The following is a 13,242-nucleotide window of genomic DNA, read 5'->3' as shown; positions in this document are numbered from 1 at the left end:
AGTCAGTTTCCCCCAGGAAGGGTCTTACAACTCCTCCTGGGTTTCGGCATCACTTGTAAGATTTAAATGAGGCAACTGAGGCCAGTTATTGGAATAAAGAAATTTAATCGGCTCCTGGGCGAGGTTCTGCGGTCCGACAGGAGGCGTCAGAGAAGTCGCGCTTGACTCCTCGTGGTCACAGGTTTTATAGGGAGTGTAGACGTTTTGATTGGTTGTGGGGAAGCAGGATGTGGATGGGACAAGCTGCCATTGGCAGGTAGGCGGGATTTCCGGTGAGCGGGCTGCCCAGGGGGAGTTGGACCTGGACAGGGCAAAATGCTATTGGGCAGGTTTTGGCAGGGCTACTTTCAAATTTTGGCGGGGTTTTCCAACGGCGGGCTAGGTGCTGAGTGCAGAGCCTAGTGTTGAGTGCAGATTTGAGTGCTGAGTGCAGAAGTGGGCGTGGGGGAGTTACGTGGCGGGCTAGGTGCTGAGGGCAGAGCCTAGTGTTGAGTGCAGATTTGAGTGCTGAGTGCAGAAGTGGGCATGGGGGAGTTACGTGGCAGGCTAGGTGCTGAGGGCAGAGTCTAGTGTTGAGTGCAGATTTGAGTGCTGAGTGCAGAAGTGGGCGTGGGGGAGTTATGTGGCGGAGCTAGGTGCAGTGTAGGGCTTGGTGCCGGGCGTGGAGTGGTGATGTAGTTTGTAGGCGCGGCGAGGGGTGGGTGTGTCAGAGCTCCCAGCAAGGTGACCGGCCTTACAGCTAGGAAGAAGCCCACGTGCTGGCAGCCAGAGACCCTCAGAGTACCGGGAAGCCATCACCACACTTGCCCGCCACAGGCTTTGGGTTTGATCTGCACCGATGTGGTCCAGGCACCCTCCAGGGACCAAGTCCATTCATGTGGTTCTTTCTGAAGGGGCCATGTCCATCCAGGCTGTGCAGAACCACCCAACGTGCACTTACCATTAAAAGAGCAAAACTGGTTGGCCGTGGTGGCTCCCGCCAGGAATCCCAGCACTTTGAGAGGCCGAGGTGGGCAGATCCAGATGAGGTCAGGAGTTCGAGACCAGCCTGCCCAACATGGCGAAACCCCATCTCTACTAAAAATACAAAAATTATCTGGGCCTAGTAGCATGTGCCTGTAACCTCAGCTACTTGGGAGGCTGAGGCGGACGTTGCAGTGAGCCGAGATTGTGCCACTGCACTCCAGCCTGGGCCACAGAGTAAGACCCTGTCTAACATTTTTAAAAAGGCAAAGCACTGGGATTTTGTTCCATGTTACATAAATTTTTTTATGGTCCAGAGTCAAAACACAAGCTGAATTCACGGAGACCACGCTGTTCCCGCCTGCATGCTGTCCCCGTCTGCTCTCCTCCCTGTGGCCGAGTGTTTCCTCTTTGTGTGGCCTTCCTTGGAGTGGCCTTCCATGGTGTGGTGTGTATTTGATGCAGGCAAACTACATGTGTGCATGGAAAAGCGGAGATCCCTCCACGCCGCCACAGGGACCCTTCCTTTCTGCCGCAGCCTGGCCCGTGGTGTGACCCTTCCCATGGATGTCTCGGTCACTCTCAGTATGGCTGATGGCCTTGGTCCTTCTGTGGAAAAGATCCCTGGTGTGGGACTCCTGAGCAAAGACATACCCGCCTCCCCTGCCTGTACCCTGCCCCCCTTCTGGGTACCCTGACCCCCTTCTAGGTACCCCATTCTCCTTCCCAGTACCCTGCCTCCCCTCCCCATACCCCGCCCCCCTTCCTAGTACCCCCGCCTCCTTTCCGGGTACCCCACCCCCCTTCCCAGTTACCATCTCCCTGGGTCGGGCTGTCCTCTCCATCCCAGCGCCCTCTCCGGCAGCTGCAGTTAACATCTCTCTTTTTAGTAGTGAGATCGTGCACAGCCAGGTGCCCGGAGCGTTCACATCTCCGCCCTGTTTGCCGTGGGACTGCGGCCTTTTTCTTCCCTTAGCGGCTTTTTCACCCACACACGGTAACTCTGCGAAACGCTGCGCAGCCTTCCCTGCTTTATCATTTGTTTCTTCACGTTGCTAGTGATTTTGTCTCATGTAACATTTTATTTTTTAATGCCGCCATGTTAATCTTTTCCCTTATAGTTCCTGGACTTCCGCAGATGTTGGGGTGAACGGCAGGCTGAGCAGTGGGGCCGCAGCGGGCTCTGCTTCTCAGGGGACCCGAGGCTCCCCCAGGGCCCTCCTCCCGGCCACGCTGGCGTTGTGGAGTGGGTGAGACTTGGCCTTTGCTGACTCAGCAGACACCACCCCAGGCCCCGCCGCCCCAGGCCGGCTCCCTCTGCCTCCCTCAGTGCCTGCTCTGGGCCCAGGAAGAGGCTGGAAGGGTTCTCGGAGCCTCGATGGCCTCCATTCAGCTAGGGAGCAGATGCCAGGGGGTGGGGGGAATGAGGAGGAGGCCCCCAGGGACACCCAGAATTGGAGGGAGGTTTGACCACAGAGCTGCTCCCTTCCCTCACATGCCACAGTCCCCCTTGTAGGGTAGAGTTTGGTACAAGGTGCTGAGTGCAGAGAGCCCGGGCCAGAGGGCCAGCCCCTGAGTTCTGGGGCAGGCGATGACCCACCCAGGCCGCCACACCCCTCTACCCTCTACCCTTGATGAGTGGCGACAACCTCTGGGCTTTCTCCTGCCTCTTGGCCCCAAACCCAGATCAAGCCCCTTCCGTCTGGTGAGCCTGGCAGCGGAGATGGGTTCATCTCGATGGCTGTGTCCAGGCGTCAGCAGGGCTGGGGGAATCCTTATAGATTGCAGGTGGCCCACCAGGCTGGGCACGTGGCGACGGCCCAGGGTCCCTTCTGGTGGGTCAGGAACTCCCAAGGCCCAGGACTAGGGTTCTGGAGGGAAGGACAGCAAGGCCCCAGCTGGATCCCATATCCAGGGCTGGGGCATGGGAGGAGGAAGCGTTTCGGGAGTTGAGACTCAGTCCAGAGGCCAGGGCATAGGGCCGGGTGAGGACCCACCAAGGCAGGCTGGCCTTCAGCACAGACACCTCATCGTTAAGCTCTTCCTCATGACACTGTGGGGCTTTTGGACATGTTCTACTTGACTGTGGAGAGGAATTGGAGCGGGCGCAGGCAGCTGGTCCCAGCTGAGAGAGTGAGCTCAAGGAGAGTGTGTCCAGGCACAGACTCCACGGGGCATGTGAGCAGGACTCGGCCTTCCTGTGCCTGCAGAGCCTCAGCCCTTTCAGTGGGGACCACAGGCCCTGGGCATGTCAACCGGCACTGGCCGAGTCCCAGGGCCTCTCCCAGGAGAGCTTTGGCCAGAGGTCATCAGGAGCCAAGGGGTGTCCGTGTGGTGCTGATCTTGCTGGAGTAGATGCACAGCCCCAAGGGGTGAGTTTACAGCAGCTTTGTCTGCCCCTCACAGGAGCCTCCAGAGCCCCTTCATGTGGCCACAGCACAGCTGGCCCCATCCAGGGTGTGCGTGGGCAGAACTGACAGGCACTGCTGTACCTCTGAGGCCTGTATCCTCTCTTGAGAGGGGACACCTCTCCCCAGGAATGCAGCAAGATGGGTTTATTGAGCCCCTCCCACTGAAAGCCCCAAATGATAGATACCATATGTTTTTAATTTCTCCCTGGAGGTTTTGAAAAGATGACAAAGGAAAGGGGGAACCCAAAGAGGTGATTGCAGCTAACTTAGACTTCAGACCAGGTGGTCTTGTGGGGATGGAGAGTGGAGACATCAGAATAAAGGAGCAGATGTATCATGTTCATGGATTAACATAGTCAGTATGTCAAGGTATCAGCTTCTCCCAAATTAATGTAGTCAGTGTAATCCTGATCAAAGTCCCAGAAAGCCCTGTTTTGTTCTATTGGTTTTTTGTAAAGCTTGATAGGTTAATTCTAAATAGCTAGGAAGAGTCAAGACATTCTTGTAAAAGAAGCACAAAGTGTGAAAGCTTGATCAAATAGATATCAAGGCTGGGCACAGTGGCTCACACCTGTAATGCCAGCACTTTGGGAGGCCGAGGCGGGCAGATCACTTGAGTTTGGGAGTTTGAGACCAGCCTGACCAACATGGTAAAACCCTGTCTCTACTAAAAAAATATAAAATTAGCTGAGTGTGGTGACATGTGCCTGTAATCTCAGTTACTCAGGAGGCTGAAGCAGGAGAATCGCTTGAACCTGGGAGCCAGAGGTCACAGTGAGCCAAGATCACACCACTGCACTCCAGCCTGGGTGACAGAGCAAGATTCTGTCTCAAAAAAAAAAAAGATATATCAGATATCAGGACTATAGAGACTATTGTCTACAGTAAGATGAGTCCAGAGCACGACACAGAGCCTGCAGAGATGACGGGGTGGGAACAGATGGGCCTTATAGTACATGATGTTGGCCAAGCATCAAGACCAGTGAAATGAAATGGAGTCAGACCCCTACTTCAGACCACTTTTATACCCAATTCTGGGTGGATTCAAAATTTAAAGGCAGAAGGCAAAATTGCAGAGCTTTTAGGAAATAACTCAAGAAGACAATATTACTGGTCCCAGGGCAGAGAAGGGTTTTCTTAAATAAGGCTAAGAGACACTAACCATGAAGGACTGAGTTGTTAAAGTTAACAACTTCTGTGTTGTGACCTGTGGATTTCTGTTAGGCGTGTTTCTTATTTGGATATAACAGGGCATGAAGGCCAAGTGCAGTGCCTGTAATCCCAGCTACTCAGGAGGCTGAGGCAAGAGAATCGCTTGCATCTGGGAGGTGGAGGTTGCAGTGAGCCGGGATCATGCCACTGCACTCCAGCCTATACAACACAGTGAGACTCTGTCTCAAAACAAAACAAAATGAACAAAAAGAGGGCGTGTCACTGATTTCTTTGCTCACCATTATTGCATGTGTGTGACTGCATTTGGCCACTATTCACCTCTGTTAGTGGCTCATTCACAGAGGATCTGTGGGAGATGACCCTCTCAGTCCCTGTATGCCAAAAATGTCCTTGCCATTCTTAAATGACAGTCTAGTTGGGTATAACATTCTACGTTGAGGTATCTTCCCTCAGCACCTTGAAAAATATCATGGTGCCATCTTGCTGCATCCAGTGTTACTAATGAGAAACCAGATACCTGTCTGGTTCTCATTACTTTGTAGGGAAACTGCCTTGTCTTTCTGGTAGCTTTGAGGTTTTCTCTTTTTCTTGGGTGTATTTTTTTTTCCTCTATCTTGGCACTCACTGGAAGCTTTGAGTCTAATGAAAATATGGCCTCTCTTCCACACACTCTAGTCTTTCCTTTTGGGGCTCACTGGAAAAAGTGTTGAGATTTCCAGATCTGTTCTACACGTCCTCTAATCTTAAAAAGAAAAAAGTCATCCTATTAAACCTGATAGCTTGAGCGCATGCCTTTGTCTTTCTCTACCGATGCAGCTTTTGCTTTCTTTCAGGATGTTGGCATCTCTGAGCTGCTTGGTGGTTTCAGACTGAATGCCCATTTTCTATAAGTAAAGGTATTGGAGTCAGGCTCTGTGTTCCACCCCCCAACTCCCCACCAAGGTCAATTTGAATTGTATCGCCCAGAATTCCCACGTGTTGTGGGAGGAACCCAAATTAATGTAGTCAGTGTGGGGTGGGGTGGGGTGGGGTGGGTAATTGAATCATCGGGCCAATCTTTCCCATGCTATTCTTGTGATAGTGAATAAGTCCCACGAGATCTGATGGGTTTATCAGGGCTTTCCGCTTTTGCCTCTTCCTCATTTCCTCTTGCTGCTGCCATGATTGCCTTCTGCTTCCTGCCATAATTCTGAGGCCTCCCCAGCCATGTGGAACTGTAAGTCCAATTAAACCCTTTTTTCTTCCCAGTCTTGGATACGTCTTTATCAGCAGTGTGAAAATGGACTAATGCAGTAAATTGGGACCAAGAATGGGGCATTGCTGATAAGATCCCTGAAAATGTGGAAGCAACTTTGGAACTGGGTAACAGGCAGAGATTGGGACAGTTTGGAGGGCTCAGAAGAAGATAGGAAAATGTGGAAAAGTTTGGAAACTCCTAGAGACTTATTGAATGGCTTTGACAGAAATGCTGATAGTAATATGAACAATAAGGTCCAGGCTGAGGTGGTCTCAGATGGAGATGAGGAACTTGGGAACTAGAGCAAAAGTGGCTCTTGTTACGTTTTAGCAAAGAGACTGGTGGCATTTTGCCCTGCCCTAGAGATTTGTGGAACTTTGAACTTGAGAGAGATGATTTAGGGTATCTGGCAGAAGAAATTTTTAAGCAGCAAAGCATTCAAGAGGTGACTTGGGTGCTGTTAAGCATTCCATTTTAAAAGGGAAACAGGCTGGGCACAGTGGCTCACGCCTGTAATCCCAGCACTGTGGGAGGCTGAGGTGGGTGGATCACCTGAGGTCAGGAGTTTGAAACCAGCTTGGCCAACATGGTGAAACCCGTCTCTACTGAAAATACAAAAATTAGCCAGGCATGGTGGCATGCACCTGTAATGCTAGCTTGGGAGGCTGAGGCAGGAGAATTGCTTGAACCCAGGAGATGGAGATTGCATTGAGCTGAGATTGTGCCACTGCACCCCAGCCTGGATGACACAGCGAGACTCCATCTCAAAAAAAAAAAAAATTTTTTTAAAGGGAAACAGCATAAAAGGTCAGAAAATTTTCAGCCTTACAATGCAGTAGAAAAACGCAACATAAAACAATTTTTTGAGGAGAAATTTAAGCCGACTGCAGAAATTTGCTTAAGTAGCAAGGAGCCTAATGTTAATCCCCAAGACCATGGGGAAAATGTCTCGAGGCCATGTCAGAGAACTTCACGGCAGCCCCTCCCATCACGGACCTGGAGGCCCAGGAAGAAAAAGTGGTTTTGTGGGCCAGGCCCAGGGTCTGCATACAGTGTGCAGCCTAGGGACTCGGTGCTCTGCATTCCAGCTGCTCCAGCCATGGAGGAGCCAATGTAGAGCTCAGGCTGTGGCTTCAGAGGGTGGAGGCTCCAAGCCTTGGCAGCTTCCATATGATGTTGAGCCTGTGGGTGCAGAGAAGTCAAGAATTGAGGTTTGGGAACCTTCACCTCGATTTCAGAACATGTACGGAACACCTGAATGTCCAGGCAGAAGTTTGCTGCAGGGGTGGGGCCCTCATGGAAAACCTCTGCTAGGTGAGTGCAGAGGGGAAATGTGGGGTCAGAGCCCTCACATAGAGTCCCTACTGGGACACCACCTAGTGGAGCTGTGAGAAGAGGGCCACCATCCTCCAGACCCTAGAATGGTAGATCCACTGACAGCTTGCACTGTGCCCCTGGAAAATTCACAGATGCTCAAAGCAGTCAGGAGGGAGGCTGTACCCTGCAAAGCCAGAGACAGAGCTGCCCAACACCATGGCAGCCCACCTCTTGCATCAGTGTGAACTGGATGTGAAACCTGGAGTCAAAGGAGATCATTCTGGAGCTTTAAAATTTGACTGCCCCACTGCATTTCAGACTTGCATGGGCCCTGTAACCACGTGGTTTGGGCCAATTTCTCCCATTTGGAACAGCTGTATTTACTTACCAAATACATGTACTGCCATTGTATCTAGCAAGTAACTAACTGGCTTTTGATTTTACAGACTCATAGAAGGGACTTGCCTTGTCTCAGATGAGATGTTGAGCTGTGGGCTTTTGGGTTAATGCTGAAATAAGTTAAGACTTTGGGGGACTGCTGCGAAAGCATGATTGGTTTTGAAATGTTAGGACATGAGGTTTGGCGGGGCAGGGGGCAGAATGATATTGTCTGGCTGTGTCCCCACCCAAATCTCACCTTGAATTGTAGCTCCCAGAATTCCCACATGTGGGAAGTGAGGCAGAGGTAATTGAACCATGAGGGCCAGTCCTTCAGATGCTATTCTTGTAATAGTGAATAAGTCTCACGAGATCTGATGGCTCTATCAGGGGTTTCCGGTTTTTGCTTCCTCCTCAATTTTTCTTACTGCCACCATGTAAGACGTGCCTTTCACCTCCCACCATGATTCTGAAGCCTCCCCAGCCATGTGGAACTGAAGTCCAATTAAACCTCTTTTTCTTTCCATTCTTGGTTATGTCTTTATCAGCAGTGTGGAAATGGACTAATACATCCCCATAATCCCCAGATGTCATGGGAGGGACACTGTGGGAGGTGATTGGATCATGGGGTGGTTTCCCCCTGCTGTTCTCGTGATAGTGAGTGAGTGCTCACGAGATCCGATGGTTTAATAAGCATCTGGTATCTCCCCTGCTGGGTCTCATTCTCCTGCCACCTTGTCAAGAAGGTGCCTGCTTCTGCTTTGTCCTCTACCATGACAGTAAGTATCCTGAGGCCTCCTCAGCCAGGCATAACTGTGAGTCAGTTAAACCTTTTTCTTTATAAATTACCCAGTCCCAAATATTTCTTTATAGCAGTGTGAGAACAGACTCATACAAAAGGCTTTGCACCCCCCTCCACACACACACAGTGTGGTAGCATGTGGCCTCTCAGCAGTTCCCCGATCCCTCCTTTTCAGGATATCTTCCTGCCTTGCAGATGATTTATGATTTACTTCCTTGTTTTCTTTCCTTTTCTTTCTCTTTATTTTTTAGACACAGTCTTGCTCTGTTGCCCAAGCTGGAGTGCAGTGGTGTGATCTTGGCTCACTGCAACCTCCACCTCCCAAATTCAAGCAGTTCTCCTGCCTCAGCCTCCCAAGTAACTGGGATTATGGGCGTCCACCACCATGCCTGGCTAATTTTTTGTATTTTTGGTAGAGGCAAGGTTTCACCTTGTTGGCCAGGCTGGTCTCAAAATCCTGACCTCAGGTGATCCACCCGCCTGGACCTCCCAAAGTGCTGGGATTACAGGCGTGAGCCACCGTGCCTGGCTACTTTCTTGTTTTCAATTGCTGCTATTTTATAGTTTCTATCATTGCTGTGGTTTTTGTGTCTGTGGGGGAGACATGCCCACTTTTCCATCTGGAAGCCAGAAACCCGCTTTACAATGTCTTTAAAGTCTGAGTAACATTGGTTTGTATTCACTGTGTCTGTTTTTATAGTTCCTTGCTCCGGGGCATCAGCAGAGCCCTGTGGTTTTGAGTGCGGACTCCATGTGGGCTGCCTGGGTGTGAGCCCGGCTTTCCCCCGACAGAAGCGCACCTTTTCATCACTTGGTGCCTCAGTGTTCCCATCCGTGGAGTGGGAGACACGATACCAGACATCACACAGCGTCGCTGTCAGGATTGAATGAGATGGTTCTGGGTCACAGACGGCATAGCACAGGCCTCTGAGACGGGTGCTGGTACCCACACACTGACGTAAATGGGTCTAAGAAACCATTGCGCCACGAGAATGACTGAGGTTTAGGAAACACGGTTAACATGTGGCTGAATGCAGGCCCAGCTGGGCAGTGACCTGGCGTGGCCTCCAGGGATTCAGCCTCAGAGACACAGCGTGAACCTATAGAAGCTGACCCCAGTGGTGACCAGCCTAACCCACCGCCCCCCCGGAGCCCACCTGCAACCTTGTCAGACCCCTGACTGTCTCCAGCCCAGTCCTGGGGTGGCCTGTCCTGCTGGGCCTTGGCAAGGAGGGCAGGAGAGGCTGGAGTGCTGGCAGGGGCCTCGCTCTGTAAATGGGATTTGGGAAGTGCTGAGAGGCTACACCTGCCACACTGTGGAGGGGAGGGGCAAAGCCTTTTGTATAAGTCCTTCCCACACTGCTATAATGATGGCGTCACTTCCTGGGCAGGGCAGGACCCACCCAAGGGCAGAGGGCAGAGGCAGTTCCCGGTGTGGGGAAGGCCCTGCTCTGCACCCACACCAGAGGCTTCCATGGCAAGGTGTAGGCATTGCCCTCCTCTCCCCAGGCCACAGTCTGCCTGTGACCCCCCCCTGCCCAGTAGGAGGTTGTTTTGTGCCCAAAGACCCCTGCATCCTGCTGTGCCCAGGACCTGGCTGATACCACCTTCACTGTCTTCCCTGCCCACACCTGCAGCGCCAGCTGTCAATGCTGCCCATCCCACAGGCTCCCCGGTCCCCTGCTGTCTGCACGGGGTGCTCTGTGCTCCGGACAGAGCAACAGAAAGGAAGGGCAGGAAGCCTTGCCACATGGGGAGGTGAGATAGGAGGTGAGCAAGCCCCGGAGGAAAGCATCCCGGGGGGTCCGCACAGGATGGGGTGAAAGGTGGCCCTGCAGGGCCCAGCGCCAGCCTGGGAGCATCGTGCCCAGTTCTGGTCACCTGCCCTGGGGAGCAGCTGCGTCCCCGCCGACAGGGCCTGATTGCACATCTGCCCCACTGGCCGCCTCTGTCTTCCTGCACGAGCAGTTTCCTCACACAATCCTCCACGCTGGAAATCACAGCCAGGGTGATCTCCGGGTCCTGGCGGCCCCCTGTGCCCTGTCTCCTGGCCGGCGCTCCCACAGCCCAAGACTGGCTCCCAGGGTGCCCTCAGGAGCACATGGATGACCATCTGGCTTCTTGTCCCCCACCCTTCCTGGCCCTCCCAGAGACTTCCTGGCCCCACAGTGGCTGATGAGGGTTCTGTACCATCCCCTGGATGTGTCCTCCAGCCGGCAGGGCCCAGGCAGGCAGCCCTCAGAGGACCTGGACAGCCTGGGAGGGACGGTAGGCAAGAAAAGACGCTGGGACAGGAAATGTGGGCGATGCTCAGGGTTTATTTGCAGAACTGAACTGAGCTGAGCAGAGGGGGCTTTGGGATGCCGACCCTTCTGACCTGGCCATTGTGGCCTCAGCCCCGAGGTACCCTGCAGCAGGCACAGATGGGCGGACACATTGCCTGGCACAGCTTCCCAGCAGCAGCCAGCCTTGCCTGGACCGGGCTGTCTGTGTCCCAGCGGCCGGACACGGCCAGCTGGGATCCGTGCTGCACGGGGGCTCTGGCCGTGGCTCTGGGCGTGGTGGGAACACACAGGCCTGCACATGCTTAGTTTTTTCCAGGGTGTCCCAGTGACCTCAGGGAGGGGCAAGGCCAGGACGGGCCACAGGCTCTACTGGGGCACGACTCCTGAGTGGCGCTCTCTTGAAAGGCGTCCTGCTGGCTCCTCACACTTCCGGGGGTCGGTTTTACCCCCGGGGTGGGCAGCAGGAGCATGGAGGCACGGGGTGCCACACAGAGGCCGGGGGGTTCCATGGAGCAGGCCCAAGGTGGTCATGGTTGGGCGATGTGCATTCTGGCTCCAGGTAGACAGGGCATGGGGTTGGAGGCAGAACAATGTCAGACGGCAGTGGCCTCCTAGACCAGGAAGCCGGGGGTGTGTGTGGGAGCCACAGGCTCGGGGACACAGAAGGGCGTGCAGCCACACTCATCCACGTGGATGTATGTGTGCAGGACGGCTGAGCCATCGGGACAGCGCAAAGGCACGGTCTCCTCGTGGACCCGCCTCTCCTGGCAGCAGGTGCACTGGTGCCGCATGGCCTGGGCCTCCGCTGAGTACCTGTGGATTCAGGGTGGCCCTCAGACCAGCCACCCGGGCCCCACCATTTCTTTGCCCAGCTGCGGTGACACGTGGGCCTCTGGGGTCCTGGGCCAGACGGCCACCCCTCTGTCCACAGCGGCCTGCTCTGTGGGCACATGGGGCTTCACCTTCCCAGGATGGGGCAGCTCTGGACTCCCAGGGCCCCTTGGCCCAGGTTCTGTCTTCTGTGGCCCTTCCCCTGTCTGAACCAGCTCCTCCAGTCCTGAGCAGCGGCTGACGCTTCCTCCTGCCTCTGCTAGCCAAGGGCCAACCCTCCTGGCCCCTCCTGCTGACAGCCGGCCGCTGTGGCAAGCCGTGGGGGCTCCATGGAAGGCTCTGGTTCCGCCCACTCTCCCTAGGCGGTTACCCGGACCTGGGTTTGCGGCTGGGAGCTCTGGGCCGTGTGGCTCAGCCCCAGGCTTTCTGCCGATGGATGTGGAGAAGGGGGACCCTGCTGGGGAGCCGCTTTCCTCCTTCCTGGAGCTGGCGTAGGCCCTCCTGACCCAGAGTGGGATGCTGGCCAGCAGACGGGCCAGGACGGACCCACCGCACACATGTGCTGTTGGCACAGGGCCAGAAGCCCACTCACTTGGACACTCCGGGGCAGGAGCCATCACAGAAGGTGATGTTGACCGCAGTCTGGGTCTCGCAGCCCTGGTGCCGCAGGATGGTTGTGTTGACGCGGACTTGACAGGAGTCTGGGAGGAGGAAAGGCGGATGCAAGGCCCCAGCAGACCCTGGCTCTGAGGACCTGGTGAGTGGACCCTCCCCATGGGACCACCCCTCCCATGGCCCTCCTGGACCAAGGCTGGAGTCTAGAGGCCGTGATCCCACTGCTGCCCAGTGCTGCCGTCTGGGCGGGAATGGAAGGGCACAGGATGAAGCCGGAGGGCAGGTGTGGGAAGGCGGCCTTCACTTACCCTCCTCCTCACAGGAGTAGCAGCAGCCGGTTTTCCTGAGGCTCCCCTGTGGGGCCAAAGACAGGGCCAGGGCTGTGGGGTGCCTAGGGACTCACGTGGGGGCAGGTGCCTGGGGAATCACCTGGGGGTGGGTGTCTGGGGGGGCTCACCTGGGGGCGGGTGCCTGGGGACTCACCTGGGGGTGAGTGTCTGGGGGGCTCACCTGGGGGCGGGTGTGTGTGGGGGCTCACCTGGGGGCAGGTGCCTCAGGGGTTCCCTGGTGGGTGTGGCCTCCTAGGGTAGGGGCGAAGCCTCCCAGGGGCTCCCAGACAGGGGTGGGGCCTCCAAGGCAGAGGCAGGGCCTCTGGGGAAGGGGTGGAGCCTCCCTGCTGGGTGGGGCTTCCCTGATGGACAGGGCCTCCCAGGTGGGGGCAGGGCCTCCCAGGAAGGGGCGGGGCCTCCCTGGTGGACAGGGCCTCCCAGTCAGGGGCAGGCCTCCAGGGAAGGGGCAGGGCCTCCAAGGAGGGGATGGAGACTCCCTGCTGGGTGGGGCCTCCCAGGCAGGGGCGGGGCCTCCAGCACACACCCTGCAGCTGGGCACATCTGGGCAGGATGCAGGCTGTGGGGTCAGCAAATGGACTCCGCTCTCGACCTCACAGCGGTACACGGTGCAGTTGTCCACAGGGCTGTTGACCCAGCTTTCGTTCAGCTGAAGTGCAAGGCAGAGAGTGGAAGGTGAATAGGGATCATCTCTTGCACCAAGCCCCATTGAGGATGAAGGTCTGCGGAGGGTGCGCAGCTGAGACCTGCCCCTACACGCCTCCGCTGTTACCTGGACTGGCCGGCCGTCGGGTGTGAGGCAGGCTGTCTGCACGCACTCCCTGCAGCACTGCCCGGCCACGCTCTTGTACTCAAAGCCCTGTGGGGACAGGAGGGTGTCAGG

At 55.4% G+C, this 13,242-nt stretch overlaps 1 protein-coding gene across 1 annotated transcript in view; it reads right to left on the bottom strand.

Annotated features, from left to right (window-relative positions):
- Positions 1-11,177: 11,177 nt before the first annotated feature.
- MUC5B (mucin 5B, oligomeric mucus/gel-forming) overlaps positions 11,178-13,242 on the bottom strand; it is a 41,032-nt gene continuing 38,967 nt past the window's right edge. The window contains exons 49-53 of the mRNA XM_064370257.1: positions 13,132-13,218; positions 12,886-13,008; positions 12,321-12,366; positions 11,990-12,098; positions 11,178-11,379 (exon numbers count right to left, since the gene is read on the bottom strand). Coding sequence (XP_064226327.1) covers positions 11,178-11,379; positions 11,990-12,098; positions 12,321-12,366; positions 12,886-13,008; positions 13,132-13,218 — 567 coding nt within the window. The remainder of the gene's footprint in view (positions 11,380-11,989; positions 12,099-12,320; positions 12,367-12,885; positions 13,009-13,131; positions 13,219-13,242) is intronic.

This window comes from Aotus nancymaae, unplaced genomic scaffold (genome assembly GCF_030222135.1).
Source record: "Aotus nancymaae isolate 86718 unplaced genomic scaffold, 86718_ANA_hifiasm-v0.15.2.pri h1tg000106l, whole genome shotgun sequence".
NCBI lineage: Eukaryota > Metazoa > Chordata > Mammalia > Primates > Aotidae > Aotus > Aotus nancymaae.
The sequence above is the reverse complement of the archived record's forward strand: the minus strand, read 5'-3'. Positions and strand labels throughout refer to the sequence as shown.